General features: G+C 42.8%; 1 protein-coding gene across 1 annotated transcript in view; it reads left to right on the top strand.

Moving 5' to 3' along the window:
* The window catches only part of RELN (reelin), a 362,044-nt gene that overhangs the window by 96,108 nt on the left and 242,953 nt on the right, over positions 1-22,983 (top strand). The window contains exon 3 of the mRNA XM_056847774.1: positions 11,465-11,600. Within this exon, the coding sequence (XP_056703752.1) occupies positions 11,465-11,600 (136 nt within the window). The remainder of the gene's footprint in view (positions 1-11,464; positions 11,601-22,983) is intronic.

Raw genomic sequence — 22,983 nt, 5'->3', positions numbered from 1 at the left:
CTAGTCAATTTCTATGCTGGTACATATCTGTGGAGTGAGTAACTCAGTGGTACTCACTTTACAGCTCACAGAGAGCCACGTTAGCAATTACCATCAACCAAAAGAGTAACATTTACTTTCATCCCTGGCATGAAGTCTGCAGCTCAGGGAAGGTCACAGCTTAACTGTTCCTCTGGCAGCATCTGTTTCAAGGTGAGAATCACCTGCCAACTACAAGGCCCCAGGCCTTGCCCACTTTCCCTGAAACAAGGGTGGGTGCCACATTGTGGAACAGTGTTCAAAAGAGCCACATGTGGCTCCTGCGGTAGGGTTGTCAATCAGTCAATCAGAAATTCCTGGAGATTTGGGGGTGGACCCTGTTGAGGGTGGAGTTTGAGGAGGGTGAAGGAGCTCAGGGATGGGATGCCATAGCGTCCACCCTCTGAAGCTGCCATTTTCTCAGGGGGAATTGATCTCTATAATCTGATGATCTGTCATTATTTCTGGAGAGCGCCAGCCTCCACCTGAAGGTTGGCAACTCTTTCCCCAAGCTGCTGAGTGAATATCACTGGAGTATCTGCTCCAAAGCACAGGCCACTGTGATCATTTACCCGTGTCCATACAGGGCACCAATATTCAACAGCCACACACCTGAGGTAACTGCCCTTGTGCAGTAGCTGCTGTCTTGTCATGCCCTATTTCCCCACTCCTACACATGAAGTCAGCTGGGTGACCTTGGGCTAGTCACAGCTCTTAGAGCTCTCTCACACCTACCTCACAGGGTGTCTGTTATGCGGAGGGGAAGGGAAGGTGATTGTAAGCCGGTTTGATTCTCCCTTAAGTGGTGGAGAAAGTCGGCATATAAAAACCAACTCTTCTTCTTCTAACATTCTCTGCAGTAGGAAGCAAGTAACTGTCACTCACTGTGACCTCTCCTGGCAGCAGCAGAAGTGGCTAAGGGATAGTTAATAACTGCCACCTCCTGTCTAGTCCTATTTTAGTGTTGCATGGCGGCTGTTCTTTACTTCTAGCCTTGCCACTTCTCTGTCAAAACAGAAGAGAGGGGTATGAACACACCACAGTGCCTTAGCAACAACAGGGTTACCAGTAGAGCGTCAAGCTAGACATGATGGAAATAATAAATCTTCCTTGCAGTGCAGGTCTACTCAGCACACTACTCAGGTCTGTTCAGTGGGGCTTACTCTCAGGAAAGTGTTCTTAGCATTTCATTGTTAGTCTTTTAAAGTAAAATTCCAAGTCATGTGCAGCCAGCCATGTGGGGAGGGGAGGGAACAGGAGGTTTCACCTTTTTATTAATTTTACTAATTGAAACCACCTCCACCACCCCATTGATGTTAACCCTTTCAATGGAAAAAAAGTGAGTACCTTTCTTTTGCTCAGCTCTTTTTTTTAAAGGGCTATAACAATGAGGGCTAGAATTTTGATTTTTCAAAACCATGCAAGGGTGAGTGTGTTTTATTTAAATGCTCTCACCAAAATGAAATATAAGGAACTAATTCAAAGCAACAGCAAAACCAGTTCATAGCTATGTAGCCATACTAGAGTAGTTAGCACCAACTTGAGAACAACCCCCCCACAAACTGTATAAAAGCAGATTTAACTTACACTGAACAACAGAGCAAAGGATCAGCTGTAAAACTAAAATATAAATTAACCAACCCAATAAACAATAATAAAGTCATCAATAAAACAAAACTTTACACCACCCACTCAAGCACTGGATGAACATAATAGTCTTGATCTGGACTGGAAACTGATCATGTTTCAACACCAGGTGAGAAACTGGAGGTGGGTATTGCATAATTGTGAGGCCATGACCCAAAAGGCTCTGCTTCCTAGTAGTGGTAGTCAATGTTTTGGCTTCATAGAAACCAGGCCCGTGACAAAGATCTTAAAGGTAAAGGTCCCCTGTGCAAGCACCGGGTCATTCCTGACCCATGGGGTGACATCACATCCCGACGTTTCCAAGGCAGACTTTGTTTGCGGGGTGGTTTGCCAGTGCCTTCCCCAGTCATCTACACTTTACCCCCAGCAAGCTGGGTACTCATTTTACCGACCTCAGAAGGATGGAAGGCTGAGTCAACCTTGAGCCGGCTACCTGAAACCGACTTCCGTTGGGATCGAACTCAGGTCGTGAGCAAAGCTTTTGACTGCAGTACTGCAGCTTAACACTCTGCGCCACGGGGCTCCCGACGCCTTTTAAGCCTTGATGGTGATGGCATGAGTCTAGAGGTGAGCTGAGGTTGTGCGTGATTTCCTGTCGAGGATGCTTCAACATCTAGGTTCTCCATGACCCCATTAAAATAAACTTCTTTGCTGTCAGCTAATATGTACCTTTATGTCTAGAAAAGTGAGAAAAATGGTGTGTGTGTGGGGGAAGAGCTAAGCAGCAATTTCGCATCTAAAGCCTAGCAGGTGACAAATTTAAAGTGTTATTTCATAGGAGAAGGAACAGTAATTACCATATTACTGTGATTGCTTTCTGCTTAATTGTTCTCATGCAAACATAAATGGAAAAGTTGTATGAAGAAGTAAAATTGCATTAACATTTTATTACTTAAGAAGATAAAAATATTTGCCAAACATGTGAACACTGTCATACATGTACAAGACCCTCAATATGAGATGTGAAATATTTTCCTTCTCAGATCGTGTAAGAGGGCTGCCAGCTACTTCTCTTTGGCAGAACTGCTTGAAAAGTAAGAAAAGGCTGAATTGTGTTTTGTGTGTGTGTTTGTTTGAGAGAGCAAAGAAAGCCAGGACTCTGAGCTTTAAAACTAGGCTAGGTATAAGAAATACCAGGTATTCCTGGGATTGCTGTTGCTCATGGTGCGAAGGAGGAAATGCGGAAGAACCAGGGTAGGTTCATGACCGGGGGTGGCACTTTTGCCCCAATGGCCTGCAGCTTCCTCAGCTGTCCCATCCTTTCCCTTGGCATCTGGCCACCCTCCCTCCCTCCCTCCCTCCCTCCCTCCCTCCTAGGGTTGCCAGCTACCTGGAGATCTCCTGCTTATACAACTGATCTCCAGCCAATAGAGATCAGTTCACCTGGAGAAAATGGCCGCTTTGCCAATTGGACTCTATGGCATTGAAGTCCCTCCCCTCCCCAAACCCCACCCTCCTCAGGCTCCGCCCCAAAAACCTCCCTCCGGTGGTGAAGAGGAACCTGGCAACCCTACTCCCTCCCTCCCTTCCTGTGGCTATAATCACTAAGGGGCTTGGGCATCCTTGGGAAGCACCACCCTGTCTAGCTTGTCTGGGGTGGGATTGGTGCTTCCTGAAGATATCAGAGTCTCTCTGATTATGGCAGGGTACAGGGGAGGGGACGAGCATGGCTGCTGGGAGCAGGCTGGAGACGAACGCATAGCATTCTGCTTTTGGAGCCTATCCTTGACCCAAAAGGGTGGCAATGATGGGATGCGCTCACTCCCCCAGCCAAGTCTTGGCCACTGCTGCCCTGCACTTTGCCAGGGAAACTGAATGACTTGAGTGGGCCCTATGAAGAACATATCAGTGCAACACAAATAGCAGGGGATGGAGTACATACATGACCCCATGAAAGTGCTGGATAATAATTGGGATTTTTGAGGCTCTGAAATGAGGATTCTAAATTGATAATCCGACAATACTGGGACTCACAGATGTGGGATCTTCCCTGGCCAAGGCAGTGAATAAAGATTGCCTGCCAACCAGCCACATCTACAGAGAGGAGTCACATTAAAAAATGAGAGTAGTCCCTCTCGTCTGAGGAAGAGGTCAGAGTGTAAGACTAGGATTGAGGAAACCTGGGTTTAAATTCCTACGGAGCCATAAAGTTTGGGAGAGTCACTCTTGCTCAAGCCTACATACATCACAGGATTGTGGTGAGATAAAGAGGAAGATGTAGCATAAGAAGCAGAATCTGAATAGCCTTCTTCCCATGTAAATATCTCTGATGGCGGTCATTAGCATGTCAAGCCCAAACCTTTCTCTCTGGCTAACTTCCTGTGGTATTTTTTTTAAAACGAAAGTTTCTCTCCTGCACTCTGAAGCGATACTGTCCAGGGAGGTCTGTGCTAGCTGTTATTTCTATGCATATGAATCGGCTCTCAATCTCAGCCTGGAAACCTTTAGAGAAAGCCCATATTTTCCACTTATATGGAAACTATATTAGTCTTATTTTTTTAGAAAGAGAATGTAAGAAAGAGTTGTATTGAATGTTAGGTGGCAGGATGAATACATAAACCTCAACTTGGTTTGGGGTGAAAGTGCAGTTCCATTTTTCCTGTTCTGAAGCTTTCAGTCGCTGCCTAAAATGCATATTGTCTGTTTGTATTTACTTTATATCCCTGTTTACTAAATACCCTTGCCTTCTGACACCTCACTTCCATTTTGCTCTCTTGGCATCCCCTGACTGACAGTGAACATCCTTAAACAGTCTGTGTAGCAAGCACTGGCATCCATTTCTGACCTCCCTTGTCACAAATACACATGCTTAATAAATTGTACAAAAAATCTCATTCAGTGTCTTGGGGAATTATGCAAATTAAAGGCTATATTCTCCTCCCAGTGGGCTCTGATTTGCATATGTGTAACTCATGTCATCTTGAACTCATAAATCCCTGAGAGAAAGGTACATCTCTAGTGGATTCTGATGAAAGGCTTGCTCAGAAAATGTTAATTAACTACTCATCACACACAGGTCATTTTAAAAGATTATGGGGAAAATATTAAATCCATATATTTCGGTCCAGTCCTTACTGTATCTTTTGAGGGAAGGGCAGTGCATGAGTTCCGTATAGTGGTTGTATTTTTAACTATCTTTACAGTGCTATTTTGCACTAAAGTTGGACCTAATAATATTAGATATAAAGTTGTTCAGAATTTATTTTTCCTGGCTCACTTGCCCAAGTAACTCATGGGGATAAGTGTACCTCTGGAAGTTGTGGAGTATCCCAGTGCTAATTCCACGAGCAAAGCATGCTGGAAAGTGCAAATATTGTTTGAACCCAGAACAAAGGAAGATTTCACCTTTTAAAACTTCTGCCTGCTTAGGTGAAAGCCGCTGCCCCAATCCAGAGTTAGGAATCCTCCCCCTCATAGGACATACTCCATGAAACCAAGTTTCTGTTTTCTCTGACTCTCTCTTCTTGGGAAAATAAACAGTTGCTATGGTTTCAGGGTCCCCAATCATAACAGGTGCCACTTGGAGAATGGTGCACAGAAGAGCTACGTGTAGCTGCTGAGCCATTGAGTGAGTATCTCTGCTGCATAAGCTATCCTAGAATCTGTTTTAAAAAATTTCAGATGGGGGACTAATCCCCAGGCCAGTCGGGTAATCCCTGTTAGAGAATTCAGATACCACACTGTTTGTCCACTTCTGCAGCACCTAGTACATAGGAACAAGAAACATGTTGATAGGCACCCTTTGTCACTTTCATACACATGGCAAAAGAAATACAGAGATTCCTTATCTCATTTACATGTGCAAGACAGGCAAGCACACGTGTGCATACGTACACACTCTCTGTCAACAGAGCCAAGCAGGGGGTGTTTAGGGGACAGAGGGAGCGAGATGCATGAAGAACATAAGAGACAGAGAGCATGAGAGACAAACCCTCTGTAGTAAGTCTTGTCTCTTTCACCCCTATACATTGGAAAAGGAGGGATTTCCCTGTTGCCTCTTTTGTAGCTTCCACTTGGCTAACTTACTACTGTGTGCAGTTGAGCCCTCTTCTCTAACAAGGTTACCTGCTACCTCTCTGCCTTGCTGACTAGGCCTTGAAAGAGCCGGTCTTTTTTTGCTAGCTTCTACAATTCCTGAGTCCCATATGTACTCAGTTTGTAGCTATGCAGTAATACCCACATATGGACATGTGTAGTTTTTTTTAAAAAAGTAAATCATTATTCTACTAACTGCTAGAGTCCAACGAATCCAGGGACAGGGCAAACAGTTCTTGCAACGGGCTTTAATTTCTGTATCTGGACTTGGGGGTGGCAGGGGTAGTGATCAGTTGGTAACCCATAAAACCCACTTGTCAGCCCTCAGTTGTCAGTTGTCATCCAAGCCAGTCATGCTGTCAAATTTGCTTGTTGGGTGAAGCTGTGATGCCCTAGTTCTCCCTTTTGGTTGAACAAGCCATGGTAACCTTCCAGGGGAGACCTCCTGCCGACAACCCGTTGCCTGCCGCCACTGTTGCCAGTGGGAGAAAATAAATTTTAAAACCAACACAACCATATTATGTTCACAGTGATTCCTAGAGTGGTGAGACATCATTTCTGGAGAAAACCTGGAATCAACACAATGCTGTAGTGCCAATGCTCTCCCGCATGTCCCCATCCTCCCAGACTCCTCCTTGTTGCCAGTCACTATTCCAGCTACTAGGATGAACTTGTGCTCCCTTTTGGCCAGAAGGCTGATTCAACACTTTTTGTGGCAAATGTGTTTACTGAGCCTAACATTCAATAGCAGATTTGTGTTCCTAAGCACTTGTCTGAACATATCAGGAAACTCTGAGTGGCCCTAACTCCTTCAGTGTGTGTGTGTATCCTGTATGTTTTAGTTTACTTGTTTGCCTTTCCTATACTACAAGTTTGCTTCATCGGAGCACCAGTGTTAACATGGAAACTGTAATGGCTTTCAGACTCACAGTTATATCTTGAGCATGGAGCAGATGTTGGAATGAAAAATGGATGTAGTAACTAATACTGGTATGCTGGGCATGATAGGAAGCCATTCCAGCCCTAAGAAACTCCTTTGCAGAACAAACCCAGGGTCAGTTTTGGCTGCATGGACTTTCAGTTTTTGCCTTTTCTAGTTCATGCGAGTTGTTTAAGACCAAAATGACTACTTTGGTCATTTGTATGGCCATAAGAAAATCATTATGGTTAATCTATGCCTTTTAATATTTTGCCTGATAGATGTGAAAATGCCACCTCATATATTTCCCAGGCTCAGTGGCATGGTATGGTAGTTTAGTCATATGAATCGAATTGCCAATTTAAAGCGATGATTGAGGCTTAAATGTTAAAAGGTTTTATGGCTTTTGATGACTTTTTTATGACTTTCCTTAAACCTTCTCATGGAATATATTCTAGAATTAATGAGCAAAAAATTAGTCGATGACCTAGATAAATAATTGTTTCCATTTTAGTCTGAGAACAGTGTTTTCTGTGCCACCTTGCTATGCTGGCGAGATTGTTAGTTGTTTAATAATAAAAGAACTACTACTATAAAATAATCTCAATGCTTGAAGTAAGCTAAAGCTGGCATAACCTGCTGAGTAGTAAAATATGGGTCTTCCAGAATTGCGTTGTGCTCTCCCTTTGCGACGGTTAATAATTTATCAAGCCGTGCTGACCCCTAATTGATTGCAAAAGCCAGCAAGTGTTTCAGAAGTCTCTTCCATTCTATCAAACTAGATGGATGTTTTTCCCTGTGAACAGAATGTAATCACCCAGAAAAAAATCAATCAGCAGCTGTATGTTAGAGATGTGTGTAGTTCACTTAGGCCTTCGTTCTAAATGCCAGTGGGTGGTTGTTAATTGTGTCTTTCCAGTTCGTTTAATGGGATTATCATATGAGAGTTGGTTATAGAATTGTTCCATACATTGCTCTCCTTTTAAGCAGGTAAAGTATAACAACCACAGGAATGAAATATTTATGTCTCCTAAATTACACCTGTTTGTTCTGCGGCATAAAACTATCTCGTTGGCACATATTAGGGCTTTGTCTAATTTCAATGCACAGGATTGATGTGTGAACTCCTAACAGTGGCATAGTTCAATTTAGTTGATGGGATTACAACAGAGTAAGTGGTCACTGAATGTCAAAGGAATAAAATTTTATCCTGAGAATCCAAAGCATTTCTGCATTTATCTTTTCTCCTTCAGGGTCCTTTCATACATTATTCAGAAAGAAAACCTGAGTTTTCCAGAAATATACATTCAACAGGGAGGTACAGCAAATCACAGTTCCTTGATGAATGTAGCAGTAGAATAGGCACATTTTCGAACAAATGTATGACATTGTCGAAGGCTTTCACTGTCAGAGTTCATTGGTTCTTGTAGGTTATCCGGGCTGTGTAACCGTGGTCTTGGTATTTTCTTTCCTGACGTTTCGCCAGCAGCTGTGGCAGGCATCTTCAGAGGAGTAACACTGAAGGAGAGACACCCTTCAGTATTACTCCTCTGAAGATGCCTGCCACAGCTGCTGGCGAAATGTCAGGAAAGAAAATACCAAGACCACGGTTACACAGCCCGGATAACCTACAAGAACCAAATGTATGACACGTTCAAGATTTACCAGCATCAAAATTTAAGGCACAAAGTGGTACTACGGAAGAAGAATTTTATATCACATAAGATGCTCTGCAGTAGAAGACCTAGATTCGAGTCCAGTAGCACTTGAGAGACCAACAAGATTTTTGGGGTATAAGCTTTTGAGAATTGAAGCTCCCTTCATCAGATATCTGGTTAGAGACCAACAAGATCACTGAGACGTAAATTTTCGAGAGTCAAAGCTCCCTTCATCAGATATCTGGTTAGAGACCAACAAGATCACTGAGACGTAAATTTTCGAGAGTCAAAGCTCCCTTCATCAGATATCTGATGAAGGGAGTTTTGACTCTCAAAAGCTTATACCCCAGACTACCTGTTGGTCTCTAAGTGCTACTGGATTCGAATCTCGCCCTGGAGGAAATAACAGCTTTGGAATGTGAACTCTGTTGCATTACATCCCTGCTGAGCTCCCTCCCCTTCCCTAAGCTTCACCCTCTCCAGGCTCCACCCCCAAATCTCCAGGAATTTTCCCGGCTGGAATTGGCAGCCCTTCTGAACCCAGGGTTCAGATCACTGACGATGTAGTGAGGTACTTACGACACTACCAGGAGCTCCAGGAGCGTGGTGACTAAAAGAGTCAGTTGTGAAGCAGGAAGTTTCCAATTTTTGTACTCATGAGCTTTATGCCTGTCAGCCTTAACCCCTGTCTGCAATTTGGAAGTCATCATACTGCCATCACAAGGTTGTTGGAAAGATTATTTAGGTCGAGAGGCAGTAGGAACTCATTAAAGCACCAAGTAACTATTCTTGATTGTTGTACCTGGGTTAGTTTTAATGTTGGAGCCAGATACGGCAGCAGGCTTCCATTAACCCTACTTTATAGTACTGGGGCTCTAGACGTGGGACCCAGCTGGTAGTGGTTTTATAGTGCCCTTGACTTGGTCTGAGTTATACAGGTGCTTTATTATATCATGAGTGTAAGAGAACAGTGTATGTTATATATTGCTGTGTGGCTGAACTATTCATTTTCTGGAGGATTTTTTTTGTAGGCTTAGGTCAGGCATGATATATAGCTAGTAACCCTAATGGTTTCACAGCAAAGTAATATACAGTAGAGAGAGAGACATAACTGGGTAGTGTGGCATATAAATTATTTCAACACAATGAGCATACACAGTAAAACTCAAGGGAAATAGAGTTCAGAGAGGTTCTACTTCACATTTAAGTAGCATATGATTTAGTGATGCTCACTTGCTACAGTGCTTAGATGTACTCCCTGATGCCCCAGATGCATATACAGAACCTTGGGGGTGGTATGTGCACGGTTATGACTCTTACACTTACAGCCGGAACATCTTAGCTTGTATTACTTGAATGGTCTGAGCACTTCTAAGCAAAAGCACATTACTTTTCAAAAAATGTTCTGCCAATTCATGTGTGCCTTGCCCTTGGACTGTAGCACAGTTTGGGTTAATGTGTATATTTGTTCATTTTCTCACACAAAGCTGATAGTTGGGAGAGAAATCTTAGGTGGAGTGAATGTCTAGACTTCTTCAGAAACCAGTAACACAGCATTAGGGATGTCAGGAATAAAGGGCAAGATGAAAATATTAATTTTCTGTGTATGTGATTTTCCCCCAAATACTGAGCAACAGTTTAATTTTTAGTTTAGCAGTTATTTTAATCTCCCAGATTCTTTTCTTTTTTCCATCTAGCTCAGTACTTCTTTGTTTAATCAGCGCTAGTTCGATGGTGGCCAGGAGCGACGCAGCCACGCCACAGCCACAGAGAATTCCCGGCCACGAAAAGAAATTTTAAAAAATAAGAAAAATAGAATGTACCCCAAAATCCCTTCTTGTAATCAACAGGGCTACACCACCCAAAAAAAGTGGTGTAGTCATGCCCCTATGGGAAGGGGCGTTCCTGGGGTGAAAGGGGTTAGGAAGCTGCCTAAGAGCAGCTCTGCCCCCAGGAACGCTCCTGGAACACCTCCCAGGATGCCAGAGTGGGGACTTGCACCGCTGAAATGCTGCCAGGAGGCAATGCTGGTGCCCGAGCCTCGTGCCACTGTGTCATGTCCTGGCGCCGGCGTGGGTGTTACCCATGACAGCGTAAGTGCCCCTTATCCTGGGTTAAATGGACACTTACACTGGCACGGGGTCACGCCGGCTCCTAAGGAGCTTCGCCCCCCTCCCCTCAGGATTGCAGCCAAAGTCTCTGAAGGTTTTCAGTCTGGTTTGCTGGCTTTAGTTCAAAGAACAACTCACAATTATCTCATTTTATACTATCACATTGTGCTAAATGTGTCAAATAGACACATTATTTTGGAAACTTTTAGTCCAGATTGTTTAATTAGAGGCGGAAGTAAAACATCCCATTACAGTACCTTCACATGCATGGCAAAGATCGCCATGATAAGCCATGCTGAATCTGAAATTCAGATGCATATCTATTGGTATCCATGCCTGTGGTAGTGGAAAATGGGAAAGTTACTGTTGTCATCAAGGGTATATGTGTTGATTATATCCATAAGCAGCTACTTCATGCATTGTTAATTCTGTGCAAGGAGATACCAGAACCAAGTCAGGGTGTCTTATACGGGAGAAAAGTATATTTGTGAACTGTCGGTCCATGGTGATTTTCTTTGATGTGTTTTCTTTTAATTATCTTTGTTGTTTGGATTGTTGCAGGGTCAATTGAAACGACTGGAATTTCAGTTTATAAACATGTAGTAAAAATGCTGTGCTGGTGTACCTAGTGCAAGGATGTGTGCTTGATTATGTTTTTATTACGACAAACTGCAAGAAATATACATGCTCTTTTACTTGGGAATTCTATCCTGCTATTCATTTTGTTTCGCATTTAATCAAAGTAATGTCACAGTTTTTTTCAAGCTTGAAGTGTCAATATTTATTGTAAGTAATCACAGGCAAAGTATTTCCTTAGGTGTTACGTTCAAAAAAGAGACTGTAAATATTACACTAGGAAAGTACAGTGATGAATTTTCATCAAACAATTTTGAGTTTAACCTGAGTACTCAAGACCAAAAGTCTGAAAAATAATAGTATCCTGCATTTTTAGTTGACACTCAATTGGTTAGAATTGTTAAAAATTCAGTACTTAACATAATCTTAATACTTTTGAAACAAAACCTTTGTGTCTAAATGCTAATACATTTCATTCTTACTTTATGTCTTTCTCATAGGAATAATGTCTGATCACCAGTTTGGAAATCAGTTCATGTGCAGTGTGGTTGCATCACATGTAAGCCATTTACCAACAACAAATCTCAGTTTTGTTTGGATTGCCCCACCTGCAGGAACTGGCTGTGTGAATTTTATGTAAGTATCTAGTGCTATTGTTGATAATGCTAAGCTAAGGTTCTTTCACTGCGGCATACCTGCAGAAAGAACTGTGTATGGATTGGATCTATGGATGGTGCTGCTGGATGGCAGGATGGTGCTGCTGCACTCGTCTTGTTAGTGGCTTCCTAGAGGCACCTGGTTGGCCACTGTGTAAACAGACTGCTGGACTTGATGGGCCTTGGTCTGATCCAGCAGGGCCTTTCTTATGTTCTTATGATCTAAAGGTGCCCTTCCACCAGTTCTGATTATAGAACCCAGATTAAGCCATGCTTTGAAATCCTGGTTATTAGGTGAGCTGCAGTTTTCCATTTTGCCCTTTTGGATGTCACATCAAAGAGCAGACTTTCAGGGAACCAGGAAGTCTTCAATATCTGAGCCATTTGTGAGTAGAAGGGGGAGGGGGAGGCTTAGAACTCCCAGGGAGTCTTATATTTTATTTGATTTTTGATAAAGAATTACATTTATATATATGTAACAATATCAGGATTAGAATTTTATACAAAAGAGTACATAAATTTATAACGAGATAGAGGGAGATGAAGGGGAAGTCCTTATATTTTATTTTAATATATTTGTATTTTCAACAATAATTCATTGCTTTTAACTCTCTTATGATGATTTTTATCAATTGTTGAACTTTGTTTATATATTTTGAAAAATAATAAAAATTATTATATATAAAAAAGAACTCCCAGGGCTTCTCATTAATTGTAAGAATAGGCTCCCCGTACATTACTTTCCTATTTTCCTCGTCTTTTATCTGTGCTTGCTCCTACATGTTTTATCAGCTGACAGCTTTATTTTGATGCTCTCCCGATTGCAAGCCTTGGCATAAAACACAATAAATCCCGCCTCCAAGTGTCATCAAATCTACATAGATAGCAATTCTTATCTTATGGAACGCAGTTTATGCCAATAAATAAATAAGAATCCATATATTCTGCGTTATTATACTTTTAAATAATTTGTTTTTTAAAGATATGAATACCTTTTTTCCCTGTTTCTGCTACATTTTGCATGCTAAATGATATCTAATGCACAGTTTGCTCAGTGGCGTCCCAAGTCAAATCCTAGCACTGCTAGACTGTGGGCTGTATTTACATCTTTGTTTACTCCACAAACACAACTCTCTTCATTCATGCAGACCCTTATTTCTAAGGTGATTTCCAAAGAAACTATTGCAATTACAGCACAGCTGAAAGGGCTGTGTCCAGCATACCTTGTTTGTGAATGGGATAACAGACAGATTATATCATCATTATATGGCCAAAAATTGCAGTGCTTTGGAGGATTGGTGGGGGGCCTCTTTTGTTCTGCATCAGTTTTTCTAGTCGAAATATATTTTGCTGTTATAGCTGAGTGCTTCTCCCTTTACCCTACTGTAGAAAGAATGGAAATAATACAAAAGAATCACCGCTATTCTCCATTTAAAGAAAAAAATAGCATTGTTTAGGGATGTATATGCAAGTAGTGGACTAAAATGACTGCAGGTAGGGTTTAAAAATGTCTATTGCATTCCTCCTTTTGGCAATGTAAGAGTCTGTGTTAAAGAATTTTATAGAATGTTATGTGAAACACTGCACAGGTAGCAAAATCATAAATTCTTTTCATGAAAATGATCAATGATCCTTTCAAGCTGTGGGACTGTACTTTAGTACTAGTGGTAACACTAAAGTTTTCATGTTTTTATGTTAAGGACACTATTTAGATGAAAAACTCTTAAGCTAAATTGGACAACAAGACTGACCAGGGAAAGTACTTGTGTTAAGTGGCATTACATTACACATGAGCAATTTTAGTGTTTGTGTTTGCAGCAAATTAAACTGTGTGAAAATAACTCAGGCTACATTTCATTTCCTTGAGGATAAGTTCCATTGAAGTCAGGATAATTTATTTGGGAGTGTTTATTTATTTAGGAAATTTCCTCTCCAGCTTTCTGCTTGTAGGCGTGACTGTATATAATACACACAAAGAGAAGATTAAAAATAAAATCAAACTAAAATAAATAGGTCTGGCAGTAGCAATTAAAAGCATAGGTTCAGATTCAGTAGAGATTTCTGCAGACAGAATGGATATCCATCTGCAGAGTGAGACTTCCCCTCCCTTTACCTCCCCACATCATAGCAAAATACCTTTGGCAGAAAAGGAGACCCCCTTAGGAACAGCTTTGGGGGGGGGGAGTCAGAGGCTTGCTGCAGAAGAGAGGAATCAGTGAAAATAATGCCCCCCTTTTGTCTGCAAATATTATCTGTGGGATCCAACCTATGGATAAAATAGCAACAAGACAGAATAAAAGGATTTCTTAAATGCCATTAAAAGCATGAGAAAATAGGACCTAAATGTTAGCAAAGATTGCACCAAACAGACTTAAAGAAACAGTTCCAAAGCTTGGGCACCACTACAGAAAAGACCCTTTCTCCATTAGCAGTGTCCCTCACTTCAGAAAGAATGTGTGTGGGGGTACAGTCTTAACGGATGGATGTGTTCATGCTGAAAAACGTCCCTGAGATACCCAGGCTGTTTAGGGGTTTCAAGATTAATACCAGCCTTTTAAATAGAGTCTGGAAATAAACTGGAAGTCAGTAGGGTGATTTGTTCATCTTAGCTGGTCCCTGTGAACATCTGGCCATCACATTTTGCACCAATTGAATTCTCTGAACACTTTGGAGAGGCAACCACACAATTCCGCACATTATAGTAATCTGGTGTGGATTTTATTGGCTCATGGGCAAGTGTTGCCAAGTCATTTCTCTCCAAGAACGGATACAATTAACACTACAGCCCAAGTTTATGAAAGACATGTTTCATTTGAAATGGTAGCTTATGGCTCCAAGAGCAGCTGGGGCCTTTTTAAAAGCAGCAATCCTACTGACAAGCTGTTTGGTAGAGAAGAGGCAGAGGGCTGAATCCAGCCCTGGTCCTCCTCTGAAATGTTTGATTTCAGCTTTTAAAGAGGGCTATGATTCTGCTGCCCTGGCTCTTTGCGCGAAGTGGTGATTTGCAGTGCCACCCTAAGAAGAGTTACACCCTTCTAAGCCCACTGAAGTCAATGGCTGTACGATGGAACTTGTTACGATGGAACTGTTTTGCACTCACAACCTTCTCCATGTGTTATTCTCTGTTCCGCTATAGGCATATGTTGCTTCTGCACATGGGTGAAATCAAGTTAGAACAGAGTATATGAGGTTTGCATTTTATTTCAAGAATTTGCATCAACAGAGGCATAACCTCCAAATTGTAAGATGTCCCAGTTCCACTGTACACAACATTGGTCAGGCCGCACCTGGAGTATTGTGTGCAGTTCTGGAGTAGGGCTGTCAATTCGGTTCGGTCCGAACTGAAAATCAACCGAATTTCCCCTGATTCGGTGATTTTCTGTTCGGACGGATCCGAACTCAAAACTGGCGGGCAACCCGGGGGGCGAATTCAGCGAGTTCGGGAGTTCGCGAATAAATCCGGCAAATTCGGGCCCCCCTTCAGGGGAGCCCGCTGGAGAGGCGCGGGCTGCCCTTTAAACTGATCTGCGCCTCGAGGCGCAGATCAGTTTAAAGGGCAGCCCGCGCCTCTCCAGTGGAGCCCGCTGAAAGGTGCGGGCTGCCCTTTAAACTGACCTGCGCCGAGGCGCAGATCAGTTTAAAGGACAGCCCGCCCCCCTTCAGGGGAGCCCGCTGGAGAGGTGCGGGCTGCCCTTTAAACTGACCTGTGCCTCCCGGCCGGGAGGCACATATCAGTTTAAAGGGCAGCCCACGCCTCTCCAGCGGAGCCCGCTGAAAGGTGCGGGCTGCCCTTTAAACTGACCTGTGCCTCCCGGCCGGGAGGCGCAGATCAGTTTAAAGGACAGCCCGCCCCCCTTCAGGGGAGCCCGCTGGAGAGGTGCGGGCTGCCCTTTAAACTGACATGTGCCTCCCGGCCGGGAGGCACAGATCAGTTTAAAGGGCAGCCCGCGCCTCTCCAGCGGAGCCCGCTGAAAGGTGTGGGCTGCCCTTTAAACTGACCTGTGCCTCCCGGCCGGGAGGCGCAGATCAGTTTAAAGGACAGCCTGCCCCCCTTCAGGGGAGCCCGCTGGAGAGGCGCGGGCTGCCCTTTAAACTGACCTGCGCCTCCCAGCTGGGAGGCTCAGATCAGTTTAAAGGGCCCCCGCGCGCCTTCAGGGAATCCCTCTGAAGGCGCGCGGGGGCCGAATTTTCCCCCGAACTCCGGATCCCCCCGAATTACCGGGGATCCGAAGCGGGGGAGTTCGGACTTCGGCACGTACCGAACCCACAAGGGTCAAATTCGGCCGAATCCGAACTGTACCGAATTTTTTTTTTTTGACAGCCCTATTCTGGAGGCCTTACTCCAAAAATATGGACAGAATGGACTGGGTGCAGAGGAGAGAGACAAGGATCATCAGGGGCCTGGAGTCCAAGACCTATGAGGTAAGGCTGAGGGAGTTGGGAATGTTCAGTCTGGACAAGAGGAGATTGAGGGGGAACATGATTGCTCTCTTTAAGTATTTGAAGGGCTGTCACTTAGAGGAGGGCAGGGAGCTGTTCCTGTTGGCAGCAGAGGATAGAACTCATGATAATAGTTTTAAATTGCGGGCAGAGAGGTACCGGCTGAATATTAGGGGGAAAAATGGTACAGTAAGAGTTGTTTGACAGTGGAATCAGCTACCTAGGGAGATGGTTAGCTCCCCCTCACTGGCAGTCTTTAAGCAGAGGCTGGAGAAACACTTGTCAGGGATGCTCTAGGCTGATCCTGCATTGAGCAGGGGGTTGGACTAGATGGCCTGTATGGCCCCTTCCAACTCTATGATTCTATGATCCTATGTTTTAAAGATCATGTGAGAGAAGGGAAGTGAAACATGCTTGAGGTCTGAATGAGATGTCTAACACGTTACCACCACAGGGACTGACAGCTACACAGGAGCTGTAAGTTCCCTGTGGGATCTCCGATCTGAAGTACTGCACTCTTCGGATTTGGAGCCGAACTGTGGTGAGGGGGAGGAGGGATTTCAGTATTCAGTGCATGAGCAGCCATGCAACAGGGCAGATAATACCCTTGGGGCCGTTTCAGGTCAGGACTTATAAGGAGGAAAGGCTGAAGCCCCATCTTCCCCTATTTCTGATCCAAATCTGGCCCTTGCAGCTCTTCATATCAGAGTTGCCACAGGGAACTCACAGATGCAGTGCGACTGCTGATCCCCGTGGTGGTCACTAGTTAGACATCACTTCTAGTTTGGGCCTCATGTTTTGCCCTCCTGTACGTTTTTCCTACTTCTATTTCATTGCTTTGCATGCTCAAAAAGGAAAGTAATACACATAATACAACAATTATGAGATTGTTTATAGTATACAATTATATTGTATATATTGAAAATGAAAAAAAGAGAAGGAGGGACACTTCACCCTTCTAAACTTTGTTGTCCTGTTAATGGATCTTGTTAGAGATCCCAGTGTTTATCTGGCCCTGCTATGGGTTGTGTATGTGCCCCAGGCCTCACAGACCCTACAGAGATACCCTCTTAGTTCCTCTTCCAGCTGCATCAGGCCATTCAGTATTGCATCATTCGAGGCTGTCTGCTTGTGTGACCTAAGGGCAGGATCTTCCACCCATGCCACTTTCAGGTCAACATGGTAGGGTGAGTTTATAACGGTTGCTCATGGGGAAGATAATCCAGGAAGTTTCTGAAAGCTGAAAGTACAAATTGCATTATTTCTGTGCCCACCTGCAGCACAGGGCAAACTATAGAATTCAGAAGAAGAAAAAAGAAACGCCATTGATTCCCCAAATGCATTGGGTTGATAGGTTTGCTTTGAAAGATGGCCAAGGTGCAACATCTGCATGCTGAATCAAACCCCCCTTCCCCCTCAAAAAGTCTGGGATGCTAATATTGTGTCCATCTTTGTGTAATGGAGTTTTGTGCTTCACTGCAAACTAGTCTTGCCAACTTCCAGGTACACCCTGAGTTTTCCCAGAATTACAATTGATCTCTAGACTACAGAGATCAGTTTCCCTGAGAAAGCAGCAACTTCAGAGGATGAGCTCTATGGTACCACATCCCTGCTGAGCTTTCCCCCCTCCCCAAACTCTTCCTCTCCTGGGCTCTGCCCTCCAAACTCAAGGAATTTCCCACCCTAAACTTGGCAACCCTACCAGTGCAAGCTCAAAACAGGACAAGTAGAGCATCTGTTTTGCAAGCAGGAAGTCCCAGGTTCAACCCCCAACATTGCCAGCTAAAAGGACCACAGAATATATGATGTGAAAGATATCTACCAGAGACCCTGGAGAGCCACTGCCAGTCTGAGTAGACAGCCTTTAGGAAGCAATGGTCTGATACAGTATAAAGCAGCTTCATGTGTTCATGTGTTTTGTAAGATATGGGGATCTGTCCATAGTAGTGCTAATCTAAAGGCTAATAGTGTCATCTGATTTAGCATGAGGTAGCTTCATGTGTTCATGTGTCTTGTAAGATATGGGGATCTGTCCATAATAGTGCTAATGTAAGTTTCTATCAGGGTTTCGTTGCACGAGTTTGTGTGTGTAATGTACATTTCTACTATAAAGGGTGAACTAATGCAATGTAAGTGACTTTTGAAGGGAAACCTTATTGCAGTCACTAATAAAACTGGAAAACTAGAAAACGCGGTGGTTAGCTCAGTTAAGAGTGGAATAGTATTTGGGAAAGGCAACAGATGTTTATAATTGAGGCTTGGGGAGTAGTCTTCCTTCTTAACTAGGATAAGTATGACTGAGTGGATTATGAAAGAAGAGAGAATTCCCTTATCAAGTTCATTCATTTCTGACATCTTGGCTGACACAAATCACAGGCTTGCTAATTAGTCTTCATTAGTTTGTAATGCTCATGCTTATTCTTTGAGAACTGAACAGAAGCTGCTGGACTACCTTCAGAGCTTCCAGATATTAAGTTTTCTAACACTGACTGAACCACAGTCCTACCCTGGATTGCATCACAGGTCCTGGCTGTTTAGAAAAACAAAGATTAGGAAGTATATGTGTGGATAGTTAAAAGGCAAAGACTTCTAATCAGTGGCATTTATTCAGAGATTAAATTCATTGTAAATGTGGTAATGTGCTTCATTAGCTAAGAACCATGCTTTTAATGTTCAGCTTGAGCTGAACAACATTAAATAAAGTGTTTTTCATCTGAGAAATGTTTGTAGATCATGACTGTGCTGTGCCTTTTTGACCTTTCTGTTAATCCTCTGATTGTCTCAGAAGAAGGAACGTTAATTTTACACTGGCCAGACATGAGCTAAAGATGCTCCTTTTTTCCTGACATCTTGCTACTTTAATGAGAGCCTAGCGAAGGGTTCCTCAGAAATTAAAAAGGCTGATTGCTACCAAAGTGCTTTTTCTCTGGGCTTTTTGCTCTGTTTTGGGATCGGTTGCCCATCCACTTTTCTTCCATCCCCCCGCCATAATTTTTCTGTGGTTTCTCAAACCACCTTTGATCTGATATTTCCTCACCATTCGCAGTGGAATTGCTTTTGCTCTTCATCTGAAAGGTATGCCCACATTTTTGCCACCATTTTGTGTGGCAATTCCCATTCTAACTTTCCCTCCAAAAGCTCCTTAACATCGATATACCAACATAATCTTTGCATCTGTTAAATCATTTATTTCCTATGTATTCTTTATAATGAACCCAAACAGAAGCCCCATGGTGGCAGCCAGCTTGGCTGTGGCTTTTGCTCTCCATTACTCTCCCTTAACATGCAGCAGAGGTAGCAGAAGTGACAAGGGAAAAGAAAGAAAGAGAGAGGGTGCCTTTAAACAGCCATGTTCAGCACTGATGGAGGGAGGTGGTGACCAGCCGGTGTGCTCAAGGGTAGAGGTGGGTAAAAAGGGCCAGACTGCCCACTCTCACGGGTGTTCCTTTTCGCCAACCATGAGCAGCCCAAGGGAGAGGAAAGACCTGCAGCTGGGCTGGCAGCAGCTGTGTGGATCTTGCTGGCTCTCCTCTCTTTGCCATCAGCTGGGGAAATGTGGTGCTGTCTGAGATGGAAAAAGTGTTTTATGCATGAATAAAAAAATGGATTAACAGACTGTCTCAAATCAGTTGCCACCTTGCTTCAGAGAAAGATGAGGCACCAACGGAGAGACAATGCCAAAGGTTGGCAGTATGAAAGGACCCCAAAATAGCAACCACATATTTAGTTCTCTCCCCATGCTCAGTCTGCAGCATCTGGTAGAATTACATGTCCAGATGTCATGACGGCACGCATTATTTCCCATACTATGACCAGCAGCAGACTGATCTGGGGTAATGTTTGCAAAGGGAACAAGGAAACACTGTGTTGACTTCAGGACCTAGGTAAGTTCTACTTGAACTTACACCATGGGAGGATTGACTCCTACTCTTGTCTTTGAGAGATGCCCTCACTCAAGATAATGTATAGCTTTGCCCATATTATCAAAACCAAACAATGCATAATGGTGAACAATATGTGATCAAGGCTAACAATGCATAACATCAAATACTAAAACCCCATCTAGCATACCTCAGATAGCTATGCAAATAATTGTTCACAGGAATTTATTTGACTTGCTTAAAAATAAAATTCATTACACCGAAAAGGAGTTGCTGTACTTGACCACATGATTGTTGTTTTTTTGTGTTTGTAAATGTTCAGAGCAAGTTAAACTTGTGGAATGTTCAGGGGCACAATCCTTTCTGCCATGCATAATATGGGGAAAACCAACCATTTAGGTTCGTGTGTGCTGTTCACAATCGACAGCAATGTAGTCACACTGCTGGAAGCTATGACTGCAGAGTCCTTGCTGAAATGAGTTCCTCTTTCAACAATATATCATGCCAATATAAGGGGGTTACCGCATTATGTATTCCCAGCAATGTATTAACAGTTTGAAAATGTTATAAAAAACATCAATTTAAAAGGGTTTTCGGATGCCCGGCTAAAAAATGGTTGGAAGACGTCTTCACAGCTAAAGGGGCCAAACAAAGTGCGAACAGTATTTTTTATAACATTTTCAAACTCTTAATACATCACTGGGAATATATAATGCGGTAACCCCCACTGTGTGGAAATCTACACAGAGAACTATCCTTAGTGCTTTTCAATTAAATATAGCTATTTGCATTTGGTACTTTGTGCTCAGATTTGCTTGTCATTGGCAGTGAATTGCTTAATTGGCAGTGATGCTTAAGCAGAGAGACACATGCTATTATACTTTAGATTGTTAGAGCCCGGTGCTTCACTCAGTGGTTTGCAGAAATTATTTAACTGACTTAAATTGCCAAAGCAAACTGTGCTTGATACTCCTGATGAGTTTACTACTGAGTGTGTGATAACCAGATCATGGAGGAATTTTCCTTTTCCCAGTAACAAATGTATCTGTGTAATGGGAAATCTCATCCTACATTTTCAGAACATTTGTAATTTTAATTAGTTGCTAAGTTGACTCCACTTGTGATGCTTAAAATGATGTTAACCATTCTGCATTGGGAATCTAGCAAAGAGATTTTCTTCATGATATATCATGGTATTTGCACTATATATTCTTTCTAGCTTTTTTGGCTGTCTAGAAAGGAACAACAGGAGCCCCGTGGTGCAGAGTGGTAAGCTGCAGTACTGCAGTCAAAAACTCTGCTCACGACCTGAGTTCGATCCCGACGGAAGTCGGGTTCAGGTAGCCAGCTCAAGGTTGACTCAGCCTTACATCCTTCCGAGGTCGGTAAAATGAGTACCCAGCTTGCTGGGGTAAAGTGTAGATGACTGGGGAAAGCAACAGCAAACCACCCCATAAACAAAGTCTGCCTAGTAAAGGTCAGGATGTGATGTCACCCTATGGGTCAGGAATGAACCAGTGCTTGCACAAGAGACTACCTTTACCTTTACAAAGGAACAAGTGCCAAATGTGCATAGATTTGAGAGGATTTTCTCCAGAATCTGAAGAAGGTTTTTAAATTTTGTTTTGGGGGATCCCTGGAGTTCTTTGGAAGGCTATCAAGAGTCCCACATTGAGAAGATTAGTAACTATCGGAATTGCAGAGCGTACAGGGTCAGAATTAAGCATTTCAGAGCAAAGGCCAGCCAGTGTTCCCTGGAAGTGATATCAGTCCTCTCTGGGATTCTTCCAAAACTCTGTTGTTCTGGTGATTACTGTAGAGGGGCAACATAACTTACTGGTTTTTCCTGGAAATGATGTCACACCATTGGCCCAATGGCCCCCGCAGGGGAGTGGCAACCCTAGCCAGAGCCCTTGCTGCGGCTATTTTCACTGATGTGAGAGCTGTGGACAGAGCTCATTTGTTTCACGGTTCATAATTGGGAGTGGCGGTCCTAGGTGCATAATGGGAGGGTGCCAAACTACAACTGCAGCACTGAACATGTCTCTCTGCATTAGGTTTTTTTTTAATGTCATAAAAAGTCTGCATTTTATGTATTTTTAAGCTACAATCTTATATATCCATACTTCGGAGTAAGCTCCAGTGAAATCAGTAGGAGTATATACCTCTAAGGAAATGTGCATATAATTGGACTGCACACCTCAGTTTCTAAGTGTGTGAGATAAGAGCATGCTTAACTTTCCAACTGAAATCAATAAACCTTAGCGCTTAGCTAGATTATGTTAATTTTTTGTACAGGGTAGCCAATGCAGATTTGTATGATGCCCATATAAACACATTTTATTATTCTGCATGGATAAAAAATGCAATTGAAGTAAAGATGCAATAAAAGTCACAGTGAACTCAGTTTTTACAAAAAGAATGAAATAACTTTTTTCTTGTATGACTATGTTAGTAGGGCATCCTAATAATAGAATCACTAGGTTGGTAATGGGTTTTAGAACATTTCAGACTACAGTAAATGTCAGATAATTTCTTCTGGATATGTAATTTGTGTGTCTGTGTCTAAGATTGTTTCTGGTAACATGACAATTGTGTTAACAGATGAATATGTACAATAGTATGTAATATGAATGAAGAAGCTTAAAACATTTATAGAAACATTGAGCAAGATTACAAAGTCTACTCATATACTTTTAACTGTGGTGGAAAAGTGACATGCTGTATGAACAAACCACATTTTCATGGTAAACCACTCAAACTGGCCTGCCTCTTCAGTTTGTTAAAAATAGTAAGGTGAATATTCCTTCCAAGAATTATTTAAAGATTGCCCTTAATATCTCCCTTATGAAGAGCGCCAGAGCTCATTGCCTAGAAGACACTTCCTTTTCTTAGATGCTTTTGAGACGGTTGTGCTTAGTCGGTGCCAAAGAAAAGTACAGTGCATCAACTCTCTTTTCATTATTGCTTCAGATGCTGCATTTCTGAAAGCAAAGAAATTGGAAATTGCTTGGAAATTATAAGTAAGCTAGCATGTGAGCT

Source organism: Euleptes europaea, chromosome 3 (assembly GCF_029931775.1).
Source record: "Euleptes europaea isolate rEulEur1 chromosome 3, rEulEur1.hap1, whole genome shotgun sequence".
In the NCBI taxonomy this organism is placed as follows: Eukaryota; Metazoa; Chordata; class Lepidosauria; order Squamata; family Sphaerodactylidae; genus Euleptes; species Euleptes europaea.
This window is presented reverse-complemented; position numbering and strand designations above follow the sequence as displayed.